General features: G+C 32.6%; 2 protein-coding genes across 3 annotated transcripts; one reads left to right on the top strand and one right to left on the bottom strand.

Moving 5' to 3' along the window:
• Positions 1–2,689: 2,689 nt before the first annotated feature.
• On the top strand, positions 2,690–15,801 carry LOC148607916 (uncharacterized). Its single transcript, XM_088544486.1, has 8 exons — positions 2,690–2,841; positions 4,853–4,881; positions 8,529–8,761; positions 10,095–10,237; positions 10,607–11,376; positions 11,786–11,820; positions 13,450–13,894; positions 15,456–15,801. Exons 1-8 carry the CDS (start codon positions 2,771–2,773, stop codon positions 15,557–15,559), a joined length of 1,830 nt encoding a protein of 609 aa, XP_088400612.1. The 5' UTR covers positions 2,690–2,770; the 3' UTR covers positions 15,560–15,801.
• A 994-nt stretch (positions 15,802–16,795) lies between these two features.
• On the bottom strand, positions 16,796–23,762 carry LOC148607917 (uncharacterized). Of its 2 annotated transcripts, none has more exons than XM_088544487.1 (2): positions 23,703–23,762; positions 16,796–20,817 (listed from the first exon to the last, which is right to left on the bottom strand). In XM_088544487.1, exon 2 carries the CDS (start codon positions 20,800–20,802, stop codon positions 19,930–19,932), a length of 873 nt encoding a protein of 290 aa, XP_088400613.1. In that variant the 5' UTR covers positions 20,803–20,817; positions 23,703–23,762; the 3' UTR covers positions 16,796–19,929. The 2 variants fall into 2 exon arrangements, with proteins under 2 accessions (XP_088400613.1, XP_088400614.1); XM_088544488.1 differs by having other exon boundaries at positions 23,684–23,742.
• Between the last annotated feature and the right edge of the window lie 468 nt (positions 23,763–24,230).

Genomic DNA, 24,230 nt, shown 5'->3' on the forward strand with positions numbered 1-24,230 from the left:
GCATTCACAATTACTCTACTTGAGACTTTTATATAAAAAAAATAAAAACGAAAACTTTTGTATACTTCCGTGTACATTTTTTTACGTATAATGCCTTACTAATATCATTATCCAATGCAGTAAATTATGGTGCTTTTTGTAAACGCAATGTAAGCGAAATTGGTGGATCTGATATAGAATAAGGTATTCAATGACTACATGGCGTGTAATATATTTGTTTATAGCTTTCTGTAAGAATTGGCAAATAAAAAGGAGTCCAATATCTTTGACGTACATTTGAAGTTGTGTTGTATATTTCCGAATGTTACATGCTTCTCTATCTATCGAAGTTAACAACGGTACACTAGCGGGTAGTTTTGTATGACCACAGACCTTTGATTGTTGATTAAAGAGGCTTCCATACCTTTTTTCGCTAAGATTTATGGCTGTTACCAAATCATTCGTATGGATATAAGGAACCATTTCAATCATCCGAAATACACTTAGAATATCTGGGGACTGTGATTCAAATTTTTGCTAATCCTCAAACCCGGAGGTACATGTAATGTCTGAAAGTTTGTCGGAACATCAAGACAATAATTAAAACCTGCACTTATTTGCTTTTAAAATATTTGTTTGAGTTCAAGAATATATTTAATTTTATCCATCTTTTTGTCTTTAATACCCTTCACTCCCAACCGAAGCCAAGTATCGTTTGGAATTTAGTTTCTCTCTAGTACTACTTTTTCCTCTGACTCTGGTCATAGTTCATTACAGATAAAAAGCATATGCTTTTTGTAGCTTCTGTCAGCGTTATGTTAGTATATGGTTTAAGAATAACTTCAATTGACACAATGACTATAAAGTTAATGTCATATTTTTTTCTGGGTAATTCTATTTCTGACCATGACAAGAAAATCTATGATTTCGCAGAATTTTCTATCATTTGCACATCGCACTGTACACGTATTCGATCCTCTGATCGTGATCTAAAATAATGGGTAATTGAACGTTGTACATATACTGATATACAGCTACTCGTATTCATAGTAGCTTCATGAATGAAGGAAATTTGTTGATATCCATGATCATACGAATTCCTTACTTGCTTGGTTCTGACATCTTTACCTACGAATAAAAAAGAATATGTGTCCATGTTAAATTTTAATTCTGTTTACATGTTTTTGGTAGTTAACACCTCGGTCCAGACTACCATAACGAGCCTTCCATGAATTTGTTTTGCGTTAATGACGGTTCTGATGTCAACGTGGTTTGATTGTTTGACCAAAATGTGATTTTTACCACTAAGATGAAAAACTAGGCTGGCTATAATAAAGCCAGCCATTAACTTCAGTTGAGGTAATGTAAGTTCTTTCACGGGGGCAATTCTCTCTTTTTGCCATTCTTCAATCAGTATTGTTATCTTGTTTAAGCTAACTGTGCTGTAAGCTTTCACACTTGTGTAAACAAATGCATATTGCGATCTTGAGTTCAAAAATATAAAAAGTCATTCAGAAGCGTACTCTATTTTCGTAGCTAGCCGGTCCATTTTTGTTGTTCGTTGGATGGTAGCGGTTCGTCCCAATCAAACAGTACCTCCTACAAATTCTGAATAATAAATTTAGCTCCTATACTGACTGGGATTAATAATCAAATTATGTAGAAAACTTAACTCAGGAGTACATGCGGGTATTAATGTTGTTATGATTTCCTCCAGATGTCTCAATGATAGAAAGTTTTTAGTCAAAATGGTATGTTAAGTTCAACAAAGTTAATCGTTTTGTTTACAATTCATCGCATATTTAGATATTTATCTATGTGTCGGTACAAGTACAGGATTCTCAGAGGCTTGCTATTGGATCGTTTGGTTATTTACCCATTGAATTCTCGTTACATTGTGATTCCAGATTTAAATGATGTATAGTTTGGTCAAATTGTTTAATATTGGCTTTGTATTAATCAAACAATCATTCAGATTCAGAAATTATAAATTTTCAATTTTATATTTTGAGTCGGCTTATGACATTTTCAATGTTACATTTTGATAGTTAAATTTATCGGCAATTGATCATGATTATGTTTCTATGGCAGTTTAGCTATGAACTGTGTTCTCCAAATGCAACAAACTGTAGACCATACGAACCCGTATATCATCTTGTATTTTCGTATTCTCTTGACGGTAATATGGCGATCACTAGTAACTCCATGCAAGATATAAGGCAATTAGAGAAACCCCCTTTTTGACATTACTCTACGTGCTTATACAAGCCCACAAGCCTAGTAGAGCTATGCATCGGGTTAGTCAGGAAACTAGGAAATTTGCTAGAATCTATATGAATTTGTTGTTGATACTTTTCCATTTTCAGGAGTATAATAAAAATAATCATGTGTTTATAACGACAAAGGCTTTTTTTCACTTTTAATTGCAAATTATGATCATTAAAAGGGTAATAAAAACAACCATCTTACCCATCTTAACTTCCTACAAAACTAATACCCATACCCTCAAGAAGAAGCAAACAAAGGAAGTTCGTTGGGAAAAAAAGTTTATTTCTATCGGATTTTACAGTCTTTTGAGGAGTATGTAAACTTCCATACAAAGGAATCGTTTCAAAATTTAAAAAAAAGGCGTATCATGTGCATAAAGCGCAGTTCTTTATTAATATTGAAATAAAGAAAAACATAAAAAGAAAGAAACTTTTTTTTTCAGAATATTGATGTTAGCCGTTATTTTGTCGCAGTATATTCTACAAATGATATTATCAGTATAAGCGCAGATAATCCAGTTGCAATGCTTTGTCAAAACCCCTTAGAGCCAACAAAAAATGTTTTATCCTTCAACGATACAACAGGTCCTTCACGGTAAGGTTATTCTGTTTTTGAATAGTGTAAAGAAATGCACGTACTTTTTTAATATATATCTTATAGATTTACGATGAAGAACCTTGGTGTATTCTGATGAACATGTTATTATTATTTTTTTTCGTAAGGTGAGGGGTACAACATAGGCTTACATCCCCCTAAATGTTATGAATTATTTTCTGAAGTTTCGAAAACAATGAACGTGTATCAAAGAGTGATCAAGGGAACCAAGGTTATAGCAGATATCAAAAGAATGTAATCCAGGGACAAAGACCAGACATTGAAAACAGACACACACAAAAAGAGTTCAATTCAACTAAAATCACACATACAAAGTAACAAAAGCAAATGAAAGTTGACAAGTCTGAATGAAAAAGAAGTCATCACGTTTGTCGTGCAGTTTGGTCAATAGTTCCATTACCATCCATTTCTAAGTGAAGGTTAAAATATGAGGCTGACTTCACAGTGTCTGTAGTATCCTTTATCGAACTCCTTTGGGGTAGATGCGATGTATCAAGTCCCCAAAATTAGGATTGTGTAAAGTTAGTACGTCATCTATATAGTGGAAATTGAGCTTAAAGGATCTAGCCAAACGATTTTCTTTCTTTCGGATCAGATCAGCTATAGAATCAGCCTCATAAAAGTGAAGAAATTGGTCAGCAATTCAAGGAGCATAATTTATTCCCATTGGAATGCCAACCGTTTGTTGAAAAACACGTCCACCATATTGAATGAATATGCTGTCGATTAAGAACTCCAGCATTTTGTTAAGATCTTCCTCTGCATATTTGGAAGATGATTCGGAATTATTTCTTACAAAGTATAAGTAATCTCTACTAAGAACTATATATTTGCATCTAGGTTTACAAAAAAAAACAACGATGCATAATGTTTTAAGTCGGGATTTTAACTGAGTATGGGTAATAGAAGTATACAGTGTTGACAAATCATAGGTTTGAATGCTAATATATTCAGATAATAGTCTTGAACTGATTGTCTCCAAAAGATATTTCGAATTCTTCAGGATCCACATTGAATTAATACCACTACAGGAGGAACAAGTGTTGAGGTACGACAAACAATTTACACTATAATGCTTCCTAACAGTGTTAAAGGTATATAAAGAAGGTGGTTAACTTATTAAAAACAACGATATGGCATTATAACGTAGTTATTTTCATATCGAATAGGTGATAGGCCAAATGCTTGTCATATTGGCCTGCGTCAACGCCGACGGCAAATGTGATCAGCCGAGGAACCATAACACATTACACTACATATATATTCATCCATGTGAAACTTGTTATTTTGTTTTTGCCATCGAAATTATTTATATATTCATTTATATGTCTGAAATTCCAAATCGTAAAAAAATGGTACAAATATATACTTTCTAAATAATGAATTGATGCTCTTAATGGAGTAAACATATATTGCATATAGTGAAAGCTGTTGTCTGCATAAATCATTGAATTTTGTAAGTAGCGAAAAATAATGCGGGTGTTATAAATTGTATCTGTAATCTTAAATAATGGGCATTCTGTAACTATAACCCAAACCAAAGATGTAACGAAATGACAAAAAAAAAATAGTAAAAAGTAGTTTTGATTCGTTGAACTGTAACAGTTGGCAACAATTGCAACACCTACCAATGCCGCAAACTCAAGTAGCAGTAAAAGCTTGTCATTTGTTATCATAGTTCTTCCCTATTTTTATTTAAATTGCTTTTCAATCTTTATTATTTTGCGTTCAGTGTGTTTTCGTTGACAATAAATCAATCTATTAGACCTTGACACTGTGAAAAAGAGTTTTAAGGAAGGCATCACAGTATGCTGTTAGAATTCGAAAGAATGAAACCTAGAACTTCACAGAAACTAAATTAAATGTCTTCCAAATACATATTGATTTGGTATAATCACGGCCATTTGAACGAAAGTAAACAAAAACAAAACAGTCTGGACGCACCTTAGTTATAATAAATTACAAAATAATTATGCCACTTTTTTATCAGTTTAAAACTAAGAATTACAGAGATTGTTGGTAAGTACATGTTTAGGTACAAAATTAAAAGAAGTCCATGCTTTTGCTGTTAAAGATGTTATCAAGGAAAATATTTTATTATCATAAGTTATAAGTACAAAACTTTTTCGTTGAACGGATGCTTTGTAACTTGGTACAGTTAAAATCTGTAAAATGTTATTACATTTGAAGAGTACCACACCAGACTACATGGTTTACGGGGAGCTTGGGAGATATCCCTTTAATATTTGCATCAAATTGAGAACAGTCAATTACTGGTCCAAATTAATATTAGGAAAACAAGAGAAACTACCTGGTATTTTGTATAGACTTTGTTTACGAAAATTGTTGGACAAAATATGATTTGGATTAACTTTATTAAATCCATATTTGATATTTGTGGATTGTCATACGTTTGGGATACACAAAATGTTGTCAGTAATACCTGGCTTCATAACATTGTCAAACAAAAACTGACAGATCAATTTAATCAGTCATGGAATTCCCAAGTTAAGAATTCACCGGAGGCAATAAATTTTTGAATTTTCAAAGAAAAGTTTGAGTTCCAACACTATTTGAAAGTTTTAGATCATAAAATGGCGATCCGACTTTGTAGATTTAGAACTACAAATCATAACTTGTCGATTGAATCTTGCAGATGGCGAAATATGAATCCAAATGATAGAAAATGCTTTTTATGTAAATCGCACGAAATTGGTGATGAGTTTCATTACCTTTTTGTTTGCTCCGCATTTGATATTCATAGAAGGAATCATTTGAAATTGAGATTTTGATCACGTCAAAATATTGTTGTCATGAGAGATCTAATGCAAGCTAAGAACGTCTCGGATCTTAGCAAATTATGTAAATTAATCAATGCTATAATTAAAAAGTTGAATTCTCCAGGGTAATAAATGTGTGTAATAATGAAACAATTTGATGTACATTAGTAATGCTTTCATACACTGTTTCGTAACCTATTGTACTGATATTCTTAATTATGTTGTTTTACATATATATTTTGCCATTAATACTACATTGTAATGTTAACTGCCTCTATACCACTGTAAAAAGGTCAATTGATATAAACAAAATATGTATATAGCCATGAGAAAATGCATGATTTGTAATATAGACAGAGCTTAGCTTGACATTCCCAGATATGATCTGTCCTTTGAATTATTTCCATTTTTATTTGCTTGGTTTGCTGATTTTTATGTATTTTAATGTCGTATATCTTGTGTGTCGTATGCGTATTGTTATTATTGTTACAGTTGTGATCACTTCTAACCTCTCTTCGATTCTGTCAGGATTCGCTGTCATAGAACAGTTCTGTCAGAAACTGTTTTGACCCGCGACAAACCTTGTCAGGGTCTGTCAGGGCTTTGGACAAGCTCTGTCATAATCTGTCATGGGTCCTGACATCTTCCTGTCAGGAATTGTTCTAGATAGAACAGATACGCAGATTAGAAGAGATCCTGACAGATTCTGACAGTCATTAGCTCGAGAATACTTTCATTCAGTACATATACGTGATTCCGAAAAATTGTTTACCCGATTTCTATGTATGGAATGCAGTACCAACAAAAAATATATCCTGCCGTACCTGCTACGCTCCTGACTTTAAATAATTTGTGCTGAATTCTTTTGATTGCAGATCTAGACACTGGTATGATACTAGGTACCTATATATATATTAACAATTTGAAACAGTTTATACAGAAATTTTAGACCTTTATGGAACTTTGAAGTGTTCACACTCATACACTTTGAAAGAATATGACATTTTTGAAGAATTTTGACTGATGTATATATACGTTATAAAATTTTGAAGAATTTTGACTGAAATATATAAGTCGAGGTCACCCACATGGTAGTTATATTGAAAAATTTACTATTTGAGTCATTAATATTAGACTTTCATGGAAATCTAAAGTGCTCGCACTAATACATTTTGCAAGAATATGATATTTTTGAAGAATTTTGACTCAAATTAATATGGCACAGCCACTTTATGATAGTTACATTGAAAAAAATAGCATTTTTGTATTTAATTTTAGACCCTCGTGGAATTAAAAGTGTACGCACTCATACATTTTGCAAGAATATGACATTTGTAAAGAAATGTGACTCAAAATAATGTGTTGCAGACCCCATATGATAGTTATATTGACAAATTTTGTATTCTAGTCATTACTTTTAGACCCTCATGGAAATCAAAAGTGCTCAAACTCATACATATTGCAAGAATATAACATTTTTAAAGAATTTTTACTTTAATATATGTGTCACAGTCACCCACATGATAGTTATATTGAAAAAAAATAGTCAATAGGTTTAGATCATCATGAAAAGTAAAACTGCTCGCACTCATACATTTTGCGGAATTTTTAGAATTTTTACTTAAATACAGGTGTCACAGTCACTATTATGAAACTAACATTTTTAATTTCTACATTTGCTACATGTAAGACCATGTAGGTAAATTGGAAGTGTTCACCCTCGTATTCGTAGCTAAAAGTGACATTTGAAGAATTTTGACCGAAATATTTAGGTATCAGTCACCCATTTAATGCTAAAATTGTCAATTTTAACATTCTTAAAATGATTTGTGACCCTTATGTTATTAAAAGTCGCTTTCACTCAAATTGCACTTTGTCAATCTTGGACTTCGTGAGAATTACTAAACATATGAAAGGTATTGGTTACAACTTTTACAGTTATAATAGAACAGACACATAAATAGACCTTTAATTTTATAATTAAATAATTTAATTTAATCGATATCACAAGTGTATGACAGAATGTAAAAAAAAATCATACATATAAACAATGATAATTTTTGAACGATGGGTGACTGGACCGTGATCAACGAAAATTGGAATATAAACAACGATTGAGTGATTGCGGGATGATGATCACGACGAGCTTTATATATATATAATGTAAATTTTGAAATCAAGATTTTTTTCTTAATCGGATTTGCTAATTTACATTAGTCGCACAGTTTCGTTTATTAATAGCGGACTTCCTGTTCTAAATTACGTCACACATAATATAACATTTAGTGTCAGGAACTGTCCAGGGGTATGACAGTTTAGAACAGCTTTTCGTATCTTCTTTGTCACGACCCAGGACAGTTTCTGTCAGGATCTGTCAGGGAATAGGGCAAAATGAGTCCTGACGCAGGACAGCCTCTGTCAGACCCTGTCAGGATTTTTGTTCTATCTGCTGTCGTAGAACAGAAATCCTGACAGATTCTGACAGAATTTAAGAGAGGTTAGAAGTGATCGCCACTGTATATATGTCGATTTTAACAGATTATTAGAGCTTGTGATGTGATGTTTTACATGTACCAACTTTAAATAAAGCTTTTAAACTATGAATTTAGATCTACAAAATTCATCTACATGTGCTTATATATCTCTTTATTAATTTCGATTCAGTTTAACTAGTAATACGTACGGTCTCTATTACCATTTAGCTTGAAATAGTTTTTATCCATAGACCTGTTTTCCCCGCTAATCTATGAAATCTTCCGTAATTTGTAAAAAACACCATATCTTTTTTTTAATTTCATTGCAATTTAATTGAATTATGATGATTACAATACTTGATTGCATTTGTGTATACATGTATTGATAATAGTTAGATCACGAACTATTTAGTTTCTACTACAACAAGAGAGGAAGAAAATATAACAGTCACAGCGATGCCGACTGAAACGTCAAATGTAACAACTATTAGTGGCACCCATTTTTCAACAGCAACCACTTTAAAGCATCCTATACATAATAAATCTGTATCAAATTTAATATTATCAACGTTAATGACGAAACCGTACCAAAACAAAACAACAACAATCCATGCGGCGACCACACCAGCACCTCTGCCATTTACAGTGAGTTCTTATTATTCATTGTAAGAAAAGAATGCTATATTTCCGTTGAATCGTTGTATTTTCTATCTAGTGTTCAATTTTTAAAGAGCCATAGATTTGCTGACTATGCAATATACATATCATATGGTGTAATAAATGGATACTTCAGAATACATTCAAAACGACTTCATATAGATTCATTTTATCTCTCATTAAACTGCAATAATTTATTCCTTCATTTTTGTCAGCATTAGTGTAAGCAGTTGCTTTCAATGGCACTTTTTAATAAAATATCTATCGTATACATGATTGCTTATACGTATTATGTTTATTACATGTATCTCTTTCTTAAATGCGGTATGCTATTTAAGTTTATGTTTCGCAAAACATGGGGCAAGTCATTTCCCGTACGCATATAGCTTTGAAGCATAAATATGTAGATACGGCAAATTATACCCGAGTCTGGAAATATTGAAATTTTAGCGGGACAAGTCACCACGACAACAGCCACTTTCACATAGTTTTCACATAGTTTTGATTCAACGTGTCATTTTCACCCTAGGAATCAAAATTAACCCAAATCGGAGCATTTTAAATTTTGGCAAGAAAATTGGTTGTCTTGGATTTGACAACTTTCGAATCTTCTTGAAATGTCAAAATTTAATCTCAGCATGTCCCCATCACCCTAAGTTCAAAATTTTGATCATTCTGAAACTTTGGCAACATATTGTCTCCGTTTGTTTGTTTGTTTGTTTGTTTTTTGTTTGTTTTTTGTTTTGTTTTTTGTTTTTTTTTTTGGTTTTTTTTTGTTTTTGTTTTTGTTTTGTTTTTTTTTGTGTGTGAATAATCTTCTTTCTCATATACAACTGGAACCCTGTACCAAATTTACAGCTTATTGTACACGGAATCGAATCAATATTATTTTCGATATCACGACAGCAGGTATACAACAATCTTCAGCATTCAGTATGAAAAGGGATGCTTACATAGCCTTCCTATATCGCTTGTAATAAAAACTGTACTTCCAGATTTAAAATGAATTAATAAATAAGTTGACAAAATATTAAGTGGGGATTGCACAATTATATCGAACACTTTGACAATAACCATTAGATGTAAGATTAAGTTTGTAAATTTCAACTAATTACAAGCTTTTCACGAACTTAGCATGACGACTGAAGTATCCTCTGCATCTGTCAATGTGAATTATAGGAAAGATATGATAACAAAGAATGTTGGATTTTAACAGCGCTTTGAGATTTAGTTAAGTTTATTATAGTGAACGAAAATATAGTTTTTCAAACGGTCTATTATCAAAACTGTCTTGTCATTTAACGTTAATGTTTTGTTGTAGGATTTTCACAGTACCAGTGCACACAGCAGTTCGATAACCACAGAGGGATCCGGAAAAAACAATACAACTACAATAATAGTTGTTGTAATAAGTGGCGTAGTGTTGGTAGCTGTATTATTTATTGCATGCTTGTTGTACAAACGGCAAGTATTGAGTATCTGTCTATTTCGTTCTTATGTTGTAGATTTTCCTAAAATCAATTAATTCAATCGACGACACAGAATACAAAACATGAATTGAAGAACCACAGGAAAAAATACCTAGAAAAGCAGAGGACGCTAACCCTATCGGTGCACCTGGTCCATTCTCTCAGTTTTTAGTGGAGTCCAAGTTGCTCATATGCTTTTGTTACTTTGTATGTATGATTTTAATTACTTTATGTTCTTTGTTGTGTATGTCTGTTTTCCATGTCTGGTCTTTGTCCCTGGATTGCATTCTTTTGATTACCGCTATAACCTTGGTTCCCATGATTACTCTTACACTTATGTATATCTTATTTTTTTTCTTTTCAGTTCTTGTAAACCTAATATATCTGTTAGTGATTCGAAACCTCTTATTAAAGGAGGGAATGAAGGAACTGCAAACCCCTCTGCAAGCGTGACTTCTCTACTCAGTAATCATGATGAAGGCACTGATACACGTGACAGAAAAGTTTCATTTCAGGACGAAAAAAGAAGACCGATATCAAGCATAGAGAAAACTGCAGAAATAGTGCATCGAACAGAAAACTTGCAACATTCATCAACACTCATCGAAAAGGAGGACAAAACGCCAGTCGAAGAAATGACACCGACAGAGAGTGACGCAACTGAAGACAGCGATAGGAGTGAAGATGTCCATAAAGATTCTCATGACGATAATCAGAGTAGTGGCCAAAGTGAAAGTGGTACCAGTAATGATCAGAAAGCTGATGATAACACTACAGAAGAAACAGACAAATCATCAGTTGATGGAGAGAAAACATCAGAGAAAGAGTCAAAGGCAAATGCTACTGATGACAGCAAGGGAAGGGAGATAAGTACAAAACATGTCCAAAACCATGAACAGTCAGACGAGACAAATCTTTCACAGGATGAAAACCTCCATGTACATACCGAAGATACTTCAGCTGCTAAAGAAGCAAATTTCCGAATTGAAAATTCACAAACGCACTACACAAGTAGAAATAGAACTGTCAATGAAGAAGAGACCACTACGTCCAATGTACTGGGGGCAAGTGCAAAAATACACGACAGCAAAAAGAAGAAAAAACACAGAAGAAGAAAAAACGGAAGAAAAACTGGTAGAGTATTTCACTAATTCTGGTATAATTAATACCAAAGCCGAGTAACTTAATTGATAAAATGTAGGCATTTATAACAAGGTTGGCCTAAATAACAATCTGCCAACTGACATTAATCCATTGTAAAAGGCCAATAAAAGACCAAGGCCTTAGAATGTTCTTAATCCAGTTTACACTGACATAATTCAATAATGGTATCCTATTGATGAAAATTTGTCTTAAATTGTTATTTAAAATAACACTATACAATCATTTTAATCATATGGAAATAGGAAATTAATGATTTCATTTCTGTTTTAAGTTTGCTTGGTTTGCATATATATTCGTTTGTTTTTCTTGAATGTGTTTCTTGATTTGTTTTCTTTTTCTTCATGAAATGATATACATGCAAACTTAATTTTCATCATAGATGAATCTGAAGACGATGAACAGTTTCATCACCAGGTAGGTTAAGCTATCATTAAACAAGCATATCTTTTCATTTTTAAAAAAGTCATATGAAATAATTCTTTTTTCTGTATTGATCCTTGCGTTATTTCATTGCGTGTGTTTTTTCTCAAATTTGTATTCCTTTTATTAAGGCTTTGGGATGAAAAATTTCATTGCGTGTGTTTTTTCTCAAATTTGTATTCCTTTTATAAAGGCTTTGGGATGAAAAACTTTGGTATATCATATGGTTTCAATTGTATAATTTTTCGTCCAGAAACAATCCCTAAGATGGTATGAATAAAAAGAATTATTAAAACAAAAAGTGGTTATTTGTGTTTTTGTTTTCTGTTTTCATTGAAAAAAAAAATGATAGAAAACGATGCACAAAAATCTTGTTGATCGCGATCGAACAATAAACAAAACCTTTTTTGTTTCGGCTGTCTTAAAATACTTTCAATCTTTACAGAAAATGCGGCGAAAATATTTATAATAGCAATGATAAGTAGTCTTCTTTAGAAAACCACATCTTCAGACACTTACACTTGGTAGTTCTTATCAGCCTATCTTATCTCGACAACCATTATTTCCGTTCGATTGTAAATGTTAATAATATTAAATATTGTATTTTGTGCGGTTTCTAGCCATTGTGATTGAAAAACGAAAGTGTACCATAACACAACTTATTGATAGTATGATTGTCGACGAAGTATTTGAATGTGTCCTAGACTAACAGTGCAAGATATAAATATGACAGTTTCTCTCGGGGCAATTATTTTCAAATCTACATCTGTAGTAACTATATATATATATATGTGACGACTCATTTCACTACACTGCTCCATCGGATCAAATTGATACAGGGAATATAACGTAAACTTATATAAGAGTCTGAAAAATTCCCAACGATGTTAGAACTGTCAATTTGCGATGCAAATTTGTGGTCGTTCCCTCCGCGGGACTTGAAATCGTACTGCTGTGACATCTATGGCAACACCTCCTGCACACATTCCAGCGCCCTAGACCACTCGGCCAGCTAGGCTATATAAAAATATAGCTTTCGCTGGTCGGGTCATTCCTCCTCCTAGGATTAATGTAGAGCTGTAACTTAGTACACGATGTATGGTAGTTCTAACAGTTCTAAAATCGTTGAGAATTTTACATACCTTTCTATACGTTTATACATCTTCCCTGTATCAATTTGATCCGATGGAGCAGTGTAGCAAATAGTCGTCACATTCTGAGACGTTTGTATATATATATTATTCCACACAATTTCGGTAGTTCAATAAACTTTTCAAACATGATTGTACTTGTCCTGCAAATTGTGTAAATGAACCAGATCTATAACATCAAACAAGCAAAGGTATCAAACAGGTGGTATTTGGTTGTTAAGATTTTGATAAAATTTAACATTTTAGGGTTGTATCGTGTATCAAAAAGGCTTATGGTATGGGCATGTTTGAGTATCATACATGTACAATCAAATATAGTTTACCAGGTATAATTTTAGTATGCATTACACATCGGAACTTTAAATGGATCAAGCTTGCACTTAAGTTCTGTTTAAAAGTGTGTTTTATCTCGTGTATTTTCTATTATGTACATGTAACAAACTTATTAGTGGATTTCATTCTTATGTTTCAGATGAGAGAGATGAGGATTACAAAAGAAAGAGTCAAAGGTTTAGACTCAAGAGTAGCAGAGCTGGAAAATTTTACTAATACAAGACTCAGGGAAGTAGAAGACCTTAAGTATAAATACAAAAAAAGGAAGATAAAAGATAAAGAAAAAATGAAGAAACTTTCAAATAGAAATGCTGAACTAGAAGAAAATCTATTCAAATTAGAAGAAAATCTGAAAATCATGAATAGGAGAGCTGAAAAGAAAGGATCAGAAATTAAAAGTATACAAAGTAAGATTGAAGATGTAAAAAGGGAAATAAAAGAAATAAAAACTAAACAGGTAGAAAACGAACAGGCGTTAGTTTCATCAACCAAGCAAGCAGCGCCAGTGGATATTGAGAAGATTAAGCAAGAAGTAGAAAGTATTAAAAAAACTATAAAGAAAAAGAAAAGAAAGAAGGAGCAGGGTGGGTACTTACTAAATATCATTTGATACAGTAATTGCACATAAAAGATACATCTAATTTATTCTGGAATTTAGGTCTTTGCAAAAGGATTTTGTTAAAATCAGGGGTAAATGGATAAAATCTTAAACAAACATGTAAAAAGACCAATTTGACAATAAACGTACACATGAGAAAATACTGTCTATTTGATATTACCAAATTACAGCCATTTCACATTTGGTGGATTATAAGTGATTTTTCATAATTATAGTAAAAACTGATATTTGTTTACAAGGCTATCAGTGCATTTTCGTGATCTCTCGTTTTTATAATTATGATTATAATATAGACAATCTGCGTCTGATGGTACCAATACTTATATTTTCAAAGCGGGGTGTTATTACCTGATTCTTACAGAGAAATAGTATTTCATAGAGTAGGATCAGTGAATGTATGTCATAATCTGACACTTGAAATAGTATTTCATAGAGTAGGATCAGTGAGTGAATGTGATAATTACTGTACGATTGAATAATATGTGGCAGATGTAATCTGTAAGAGGACGAATTTGAATATATTGATATTGTATGCATTTTACAGTTTTACATTAACTATTAATCATTTACATTCATAAGTTAGCAAAATCTTGAGATGTGAGCTATAAACATTTTTTTATCAAAGATACAAAACCAGTAAATATCATTACTCTGTATTACACGTTATATTCCTGTTAGACTGAAATCAGGCCCTCAGAGTTTCTACGGTCATAAAGTAAATTCGTATTGATGATCCTTAAGGAGGACTTCGTTCGAATACCACATCGTTGTAATGTGGGTGTGTAGTTTTCATTTATTTTGTTTTATTCCAACCTACCTTTTTATCTCTTTTTGTTAATTTGTACTCATTTGACACCGTCAACAAATAGCTTTTTTTCAACAAAAGAAAAATAAATAAACATAATTACAAGTCTTCGTTAAAACAGATTGCATGTTCAGTCAAATTTTCAATACCTTGTAAATAACAACAATCTTAATACAGCATGCATGATGATGTGCAGTGGGTTGAGTTGGTCTTCTACCAGCTCTCTGATGTGATCCCTATTTTAGTTCAGTGGACAATTGAGGAAGAGATTTAAAATCAATAAATTGAAATGTTTCATGGAAATTTTGAAATATCCGGTCATCGTCCTTAGGACGATCGCTATGTAAGTGTGTATCTTATCACCATCCCCTAAACATTACCATTGAATGTGCTATATATAGATCTAAGTTTAAACAAAGTTTCGATAATATGCATGGCATTTATATATAATTAGTTAAATAACACTATAACAATAAAGTTGAAAATGATAGCACTTTCTGTATATCCGTTACACCCTTCACTTTCTTCATTATAAAGCTTAGACAACGTAGCTTCGAGGATATAATTTGACTGTCTTAGTGGATATAAACTTCAAAAAAAAACCCACAATCTTTCGTAACGCAGCGTTAACCAATCAAACGCACGATATGGTTGACGCTGACGATCAGCTAACTGTTACTATACCTCACTATGACATAAATTTATTTTGTTTACATTTTAGAAACAGTTTTTGAAGCCGAAAATTTAAAAGTTATGAAGAAACCAAATGGAGATATAGTGTTAGAGATGGATACGCCAAGGAAATACAGTTATGACCCTCTTTGAACATAATGCTTATGCTGTTTCTATCTTTTTAGTTTTCCGTCTTTAGTAAACAGTTTGTCTTTCTTGTAATTTGATATATGTTATATCTATATCTACATTATTTGTTTTTCAATTTTTCATCAATAGAATAGACATTTTTTTTTGTTTTACTTCTGTTAATTTATGGTTTTTACATATTTCATAGTATTATGTCTGATTTAACGCCAGAAAAAGATTTGTAATACAGTATTATTCCAAAATTAGTTCAGTCTTTAACTTTTACCATTGAAATTAGATTAGTCACTACCATGCAAAATGTTATTCAGAGTTTCTCCGTTTGAAAAGAGGAACATTGGAATGACTGTACAAAGATACATTGTACATTTGTATCGATTACGCGTAGATGTATCTCCTCACTCGATGCTTAATGCAAATGTAAGCCACGCCATTTAGATGTAGATAAGTAATGTTATATAAACATTCTTTTGAGAAAATGTGTCTCTTCCGTAAGACTTCCTGTGCCATACATCTGAAATCTATTACAACAAAAAATGTTGATATGGCAACATAATTTAAGTGCTGAGTGTGGATGACCATTTTAGAAAATGATTTTTAACATTACCTGTTGTAGGTAAATATTAATGAAGAATACTGATCACGAACAAAAATGAGACAAAAAAAAACAAAAACGCTTCAGATTTAATTTTGAAAGAGTGAAAAAAAGAAACATGCATGTAGCATATTCGATGAACTCAAATGAGAAGAACGATAACTCGATAATCCTGTCAATTTCAAATAAAAGGTACATCTGCGTTAGAATACCTCATAAAAAATGCACAATGACCTTTAAAAGACGGTACTTTAAAATAAAACAGTAAAACTGGAACAAAGTAATTCAATTGCAACCCATAATTAAATTAGGAAAATGGGCAATGCCAATTAGGCAATGAACCCAAAAACAAATACATGTACATGTATTGAATGACACTAAACTTACAAGAGGTCACGTCATCTGCAACGTTGAGGAATAACACACAACAAAAAGTGTTTGTAGTTCCTGTAAATTTCTAACATTACTGAACAAAATACTACTTCTTAATTTCTTTATAACTCAATAGACATTAAAGGAAGGAAAATGAACTCTAATTGACCAGAACACAACAAAAAAACTAGTTTTTAACATGTATGTGAATAATTTGATAGACATGAGAGACTGCAGGGAAGACAATGGCTTGGTACATAGTATGTAAAAACGAATTTAAAGTTTATTAGTTTTATTAAAATAAATAATTTGTTTTGTGAAAATCTCAACATTTTTATCAGAACAGTAACTAAAATACATAAAACATTTGTGATAGTTCTGCTTTAAGAAACAGTCACACAGCATTTTAATATACTCCAAACATGTACATGATAAATCCTTATTTGTTTTAACTCAAAGACTCTAAACCCCAAGCCTTTGAATAGTATTGCACACTGTAATTACAATAAATTCAGAAATATATGCATGAAATTATAACTCAGTCATCTTTGAACAATATGCAGTAATTTCTACAGTTTAGTTGCAAGGGAAATCATTCTTACATTATACTGTACTTTGAAATTATCATACACGGTTAAATGTCTTTTTGCAAAATTTTGTAATGCATTCACACTAATTGCAATGAAAAAAATAATTGCCAAGCATAAGTACACATTATAATATGTCAATAAGATAACAGCCAAGAGAGTTGACCATTTATGCAAATTCACTAAAACCTCCATTTCATATAAAGTGTCAGTCTCTGTAAGAAACAGGCAGAGGGTGAAACATGGTATGAAAAAATACCCACCATTTTGAAAGTGAAATTTGACTATTTCTTCCATCAGAATAAAGGAAATATGAAAAGATTTTCCATATCATGTTGGTAAATTGAGTTATAATTTCATGAAATGCACTGAAAATAAACATTTTAAGGGCAGATAAATGTGTCAAAAATTTCAATTCTCTAACATTCTATTGAAAAATGTCTGAACTAATCTAGTGACCCAGAGATCAAATAGTGGCTTTTTATGTAGATAAACCATTCTTAAGTGAAATTATATTGTAAGATTGGTGGGTTTTTGACATGCATAACTGTTTTTTTAGTTTTTTATTTTGCCTGATTCTTACAAATACTTACATTTAAGAACTTACACAGACACACAATTCAATTCCCTTCTGGGCATTCATCAATACTTGAAGTGACATGAAAAGTCTTCCAGTGGATTAAAGGGAGTTGTTGATGCAAAATTGGTAACACATTTTATCAGTCCAATTCAATGGCAAAGATCATGAAATGCTACTGGAAAAAGAAAATTTCATTAGGATAAAAAAATCAAAATAAGAAGTGTACAATAGCAAGATGAAAGACGCTATATAAGTCAAAGCTATGCCAAAAGAAACCATAAATTTATTTGGATAAACAATCAAAATAGTAAGTGTACAATGGTGTATCTACTCAATCATTCCCTAAAATATCATAAAAATCCATCAAGCAGATTATAATAGGTGAAAGTGGTACCTCTACCATCAGATCTAATGGCTAAGTTTACATTACTAATGAAAATTGCTATCATTCCAATGGAATATCAAACTAGCAGTTGCTACATCTTCTGCAAGTTCTTAAGGCCCTTCACCTTTACATATGGTTTGTAATAAATAAATAAAAACTAAGCTACATGTACTTATGAGTGTAACAACTGAAACAATGTACAAATGAATGGTCACCATAATACTGTCAGAGAGGGGACACTACCCACATATTCTCTAAAAATATTAATATTTAATGCAGTTATTTTTGTTCTGTTCTTTTAAGTATGAACTCAATGATTTGGTTGGATAGTCATTTAAATGTGAATTAAAGAGGAAATGTAATATATCTGTCAAGAGTGGCAGATCCGAAAGCTAATAAAAGGGGGTTCTTACCCCAAACTTTTCCTTAAGAAATATGTAAAACATGCATTACATTATCTTTTTTATAAAAGAAAGCTAAATAACAAATCTTCTTGATTTAATTTTAAAATTTTCAGTAAAAACCTATTAAAACATGCATTTTTTAGCCCCTTTCAAGCCTCCTGCTGACTCAATGGTAACCAGGAACAAGTCTCAGCAACCTAAATATTGTTTTCTAAGAAAGCTGTTTTTATTGTTACCCATAACATTTTAATTGAAATAATATCAATTTCAATTTTATAAGGAGACCAAACCATCTGCCTTCCCTCAAAGTTCAATGAATTAAAAAAAAAACAATGAGTAGTTCTTAAACTAGAACTTTTGTACATGTATGTACATATTGTTCTGGTACAGTGCAATATAAACATTGTCCTTTAATATGTTTGAGATAGCCTGAGGCAGTTACATGTAGTTGAAATCAGTAAGTTCTTTATACATACACCTTTAGAGCTTCACCTCTAAGACAAGACAAGACAAAACACAAGTAAAGGGTAGCCACATTTAGGAGAACACAATAATTGTACACTTTTACATATTGGTAACTGCATATCATTTACATAATGCTACATGTACATTGTACATCTTTTATGGTAAAATTGTCTTGTATTTTGAATCTGCCTCCTTGCAACCATACTGTTTCTTTAATTATTCTGTTGGGGTTTAACATCCGAGCAGCAATATTTCAGCTATATTCAGACAATGAACATGAAATTGATGATAAAATGAACATGAAATGATGATGAATGAAAAAGGGATGGGACACAAGGGCAATGGGGTCGACAAATTTTGATTGCCACTGGAAATAGGGAGAGGTGGGTAGGGTCGGGCAGTTTAGCCTCCTGTGGCGGAGCCCTATGGTTCCTACTCCGGGTGAATACCACAGCAGGGTTCTTTAACGTGCGAGGAACGTGACATCTTTCCCAACACGGTGCATCACTATGGTTTGCGGTCAGGTTTTCCGTATTATAGCCTGATAACCCCAGCATGTAACACGCCAGGGGTACCCCATTCCACCACCTGGGGCACACATCCCAGTTGCTCTGTGGGCAGAGCGCCCTAGCCCCCGGCTACGGTTCTGAGCACTATTTAGTTGCCTTTTATGACAAGCTTAGCGCTGCTGCAGGTCTATTCTTTTGACACCCGGACCTGCACGGGGCAACTCCACTAAAGTAAAAACCAGGATAAAATTGCTCAATTTCAATAATTTTCAATATTTTTTCTGTCCTTTACTGAAATGTTATTTAACTGCTAGGACCATTAAATATACCTTTACATAACATATAAAGACAGGAGAAGTTAATTACTGACAATTTTTGAAATGTGGAGAGTAGAGACACTATGACAACTCAAAATATCTCCACTGTGGAGAGTGGAGAGTGGAGAAATTAAAATTTGTGTTGACAGTAGTGTAATTCTATTAATCAGCTTTTTGATTCCTATGAGAATGCAGTAAGTGTGAACTCAGACTAGATCTCCATTTAAATTTCTTTTCACAGAAAGTACAAGCAAACCTAGGTTCACCATGCATGCCCTTTATATGGGACTGTAGCCTAACACTGTTTGCGAACGTTGCTTGGCAAATTTCACAGAGATGCAAGTCTTTGTCAAGTTCCTCACAAACTTTAAGATGTTGCTTCAAAGTTGTATGATTCTGAAATTCTTTCTTACAAAATGTACACACTGATTTTTTACCCTCCTCGTGCTTAGCCATGTGAACAGTGAATTTTTTTTCAGTATGGAGGCCTTTTCCACAGTCAGGACAGAGAAATTTGAACATTTTCATATGTGTTTTCCTTATATGAGAAGTAAGACTGGACTTTGAACCAAAAGATTTTCCACACTGCTCACAAAGACTAGGATAATTAATAAATGTTTGAGATTTAGTACTGAAAGAAAACACAGCAGACTTTTCAAATGATGTTCTCTCTTTTTGAAGATATGAACTTGATTCTGAGTCTTCATTTACATTTGACTGTGAACTACATGAGGTAGAACTTATTTTCTCTCCTTTGTTCAATGGCACATTCAAGGACTCCAACTTTTGCTTTTCAAGAAGCCTAAGTTCTAATGATTCATTATCAGGGTCACAATCCTTAGTATTCAAACTAGAGTCTAAATTTGAGTCAATCTGTGATTCCAAATCATTTTTATATAGAAATGACCTGGGGTTCCCATGTCGCTTCCGGTGTTTGTTGTAGTTGCTCTTGTCGTATGTTACATAGTTACAAATATCACATGTGAAACCTTTCTTTGGTTTAATTTCAGAAATTACACTGTCCTTGCTCTCCATGAATGGCTTACAAACCTGAAAATTAAATTGAATTACCTAAGTAATTTAGTAATAGGTTAATGACATTATATGGTACATAGTAATACTGACAGATTATTAAATTGATTGGGGTTTGATTGTGGTCCTGTGACAGATATTTCATGTTATTCAGGATGAAAATGTTTGTGCAATCAAACAGACTTGGCTTTTTAATAGCTATACACACACGAGTGGGATTTTTTACATTGTATGTAGTAGCCCACAGAAGCCAGTGATTGTTTACCTTAAATTACCTGCGAAATAAGGCTCTTTTCTCTTATGAAAGTTTATATCATGTGATAAGCAGAAAAGCAGTAACAACCAATCTTTAAAGTCTTTGTTTGGTATGATTCAGCTGGAGATCAAGCTCAAAACCTCTCTCAATCAAGGTGAGCATGCCATAATAAGACCAACCAGGCAGCTTATAGTAATACTGAGAAGATATATGTACATTTACATCTCATTTTAATTAAAAACCAATCCCTTGTTCTCAATATACAGTATAAGGGAACAACAATTTAACATTGACGGCCAGACTTGGATGATTTTTTTAGATCAACATGTATTTACATGTACACGTGTGAACCTTATTTTCGTTATGCCCAGTTAGACTATTTTAATAGTACATTCTGAAAAAACGAAATATTGCTCAATCTTGCAAAGGTATGCTAAACATCCATGGCTTTTATAGTCACACTGACTAACTATTTTGAATATAATGTAAAAGTCATTGAAAAAATGTTTAATACATTTATCCTGCAAAGGACGCATCTTCTGCAAATATTGCATGTTCAATATTTTAAATCGATATTGGACAGTTATTTTTAGAATAAGCTTCGCCCGCGGCAGAACTACTTTTTGCATTGGAAACTATTAACAATTTTGTATGTTTTCTGCATGTAATATTTCTTCTCATTGAAAATAAAGATTTTGAATATTGAAAGAGTAATCAAGGTAACCAAGGTTGAAGCGGAAATCAAAAGAATGTAATCCAGGGACAAAGACCAGACATGGAAAACAGACATACACAACAAAGAACATAAAGTAACTAAAATCATACACACAAAGTAACAAAAGCAAATGAGCAACTCGGACTCCACTAAAAACTGGGAGCATGGACTAAGTGCACCTGTAGGGTAAGCGTCCTCTGCTTTCTAGAAACACCCATCGAGGTCACAAAAAGTCATAAAAAGTCAAGTCCGGGGTAGACGAAAGAGGAAAGATGAAATTGTGACTTGTTTTTTATGTAATGTATATAAATAAATGGTGTCTGAGTATTTTTTGTGTTATTTTGTAACCCTATGCTGGTCTTTCCCTCTCGTTCCGTCTCACAGTCAGATGTCACACCATTTACTGCCTTCTCAGTCCTTCAGCTCATCTCTGATCTCTCAGACCCAGTCAAATCACCTTGTTATTCCATGTTTTATGGTACAATGTTGAACATCTAGAATCTTAATGTTTATATGCATCCACCACCAAATTCCATGCATCAATGACTCATTTCATGACGTAGTGATAGAGTAAAAATGTTTGACAAGACTTGTTGACATTTGTATCAAGGTGTAAAACAGTTACCTTTTTGATTTATATTATTGTAATATTTGATTTTCACGACATAAAGTTCAAAATAAAGAATAAATTTACAAACTCATTTCAGAGCCCATTGCCAACAACTTCTTCAGAAAAGTGCAGGCCCACAAACGTAGTGTTGTATAAGGATCATTTTTTCGGCATTAAATCACAAAGAAAATATTTTTAAAAATACTTTCAAAGTCATTTAGATGTACATGCATACAAATTTTAGGTTACAAATACAGATAGCATTTTCTCCCAAATGTATTGTTTTAAAATGAATGGACAGACACGCACGGATTTGCATACCCATACTATCCCCAAGATATTACTCCATGCTGCGTCATTGGAGACGCAGAGGGGGTACTTTTTGTAAACCACTTAAAAAGATGATTTTACATAGAATAGGTTAAAACCAATATTTTTTTTTATTTGCAGGATAAACACAATACAAAACCAGTGTCCTAGCATATTGGAAATATGGGTTACTCGGCACAAAATGGGGGGGGGGGGGTTAAATTGCTGTGCAAAGCCTTGTGAAACCTCCATTTCTTAGCCCCATCCAATCTTTCTGATATTCTAAAACAATGAATATGTATTGTATATGTATGTCTTGAACTGGTATCGTATACTATGATAGAAAATCCTATACTTTCTCTATAATTTGATAATTTAACATGTTTTACATCTTTATTGCTAAATTGCACAAAGTATTCTTTATTATTGTTTCGGTGCTTTTATTATGAATTATAAATAATGAATGGAATAAAAGATTCCAAATCACCTATACTTAGTCACTAGAAGCCCTGTTACAGAAGGTTATACAAAAATATTCTTTATCAGTGAAAAGTATATCATGTGACTAAAAAATGTGTAAAGAAGTCAGATGGTCCCCTTTGTTGTATGAGTGTGATCAATAAAGGAGTTGTAATGCCTCATCATTGTATCTGTGAGCAATAAAGCAATTGATGTAAAATGTCCCACACTAAAATAAATGCATTTTGTACATGTATTCGATCTAATCAGTAGAAAATAAAATAAAGATTTACCAAGGTCTGGATTACACATAGTAGATGAATAACGGAGGTGGGATAAAACTTGTATAAACAGTTGGTAAGACAAAAATCAGATACAAAATGTGGGTCCAACGAATTGATCTATATTTGCCCGATCTATGCCATGGTATATATATGAAGAAGCTATGGTCAAATGTTCAGAAGAATTTGATATTGTAGAATTACACTGTTGTAGAATAGTTTGCATCTGGACTAGATATTTCTATTTAACTTACAAAAACTACGTTTGTTTACCTTAAATTAACCTAACCGAAGTAAAATAAATGGGTAAAATTTATACAAGGGAATGCAACGCGTACAATTGCAATGTTGTTCAATTTGACAATTCGTACCAAGAAAAATTCGGAACCAAAAAAGCCTATACGTCTATGAATATAATTGATTGATTGACTGTTTATACTTCAACGTCCAGTTGCAAATATTCCATGTATATAGAAAAAAATCAGGAAAAGAACATGCTGGACAAAAATCAATGAGAAGTATAAAATAACAACAGAGAGGAATGGGAAACATGAACAGACAAAAAGGTTTTCTCTTAAGGGCATGGCCTGCACCCTAGTGACGCTATCACATTCGCCATCCGGTGTACGCACCTTAACAATTATTGGTTGTGCATCCGACCATTGTTACAAGTATCAATTGAGTTTATCGCGGATCTTTGTACATTGATGTACATAAATATACTACAGTTTGTGCAGTGTACTCTTACGCGGCAATTAATCTACCCAGTTAATTAGGTGCTCCTACAAATGTAACTAAGAG

Source organism: Perna viridis, chromosome 9 (genome assembly GCF_037379345.1).
Source record: "Perna viridis isolate PV_CMFRI_1.1 ecotype Kerala chromosome 9, ASM3737934v1, whole genome shotgun sequence".
In the NCBI taxonomy this organism is placed as follows: Eukaryota; Metazoa; Mollusca; class Bivalvia; order Mytilida; family Mytilidae; genus Perna; species Perna viridis.

Coding starts and splice junctions, on each gene's coding strand:
- LOC148607916 (XM_088544486.1), top strand. CDS start 2,771: ATGCTTTGTCAAAACCCCTTAGAGCCAACAAAAAATGTTTTATCCTTC. Junction 11,821..13,449: donor ATGAACAGTTTCATCACCAG/GTAGGTTAAGCT, acceptor CTTATGTTTCAG/ATGAGAGAGATGAGGATTAC. Junction 13,895..15,455: donor GAAAAGAAAGAAGGAGCAGG/GTGGGTACTTAC, acceptor TTTACATTTTAG/AAACAGTTTTTGAAGCCGAA.
- LOC148607917 (XM_088544487.1), bottom strand. CDS start 20,802: ATGGAGAGCAAGGACAGTGTAATTTCTGAAATTAAACCAAAGAAAGGT.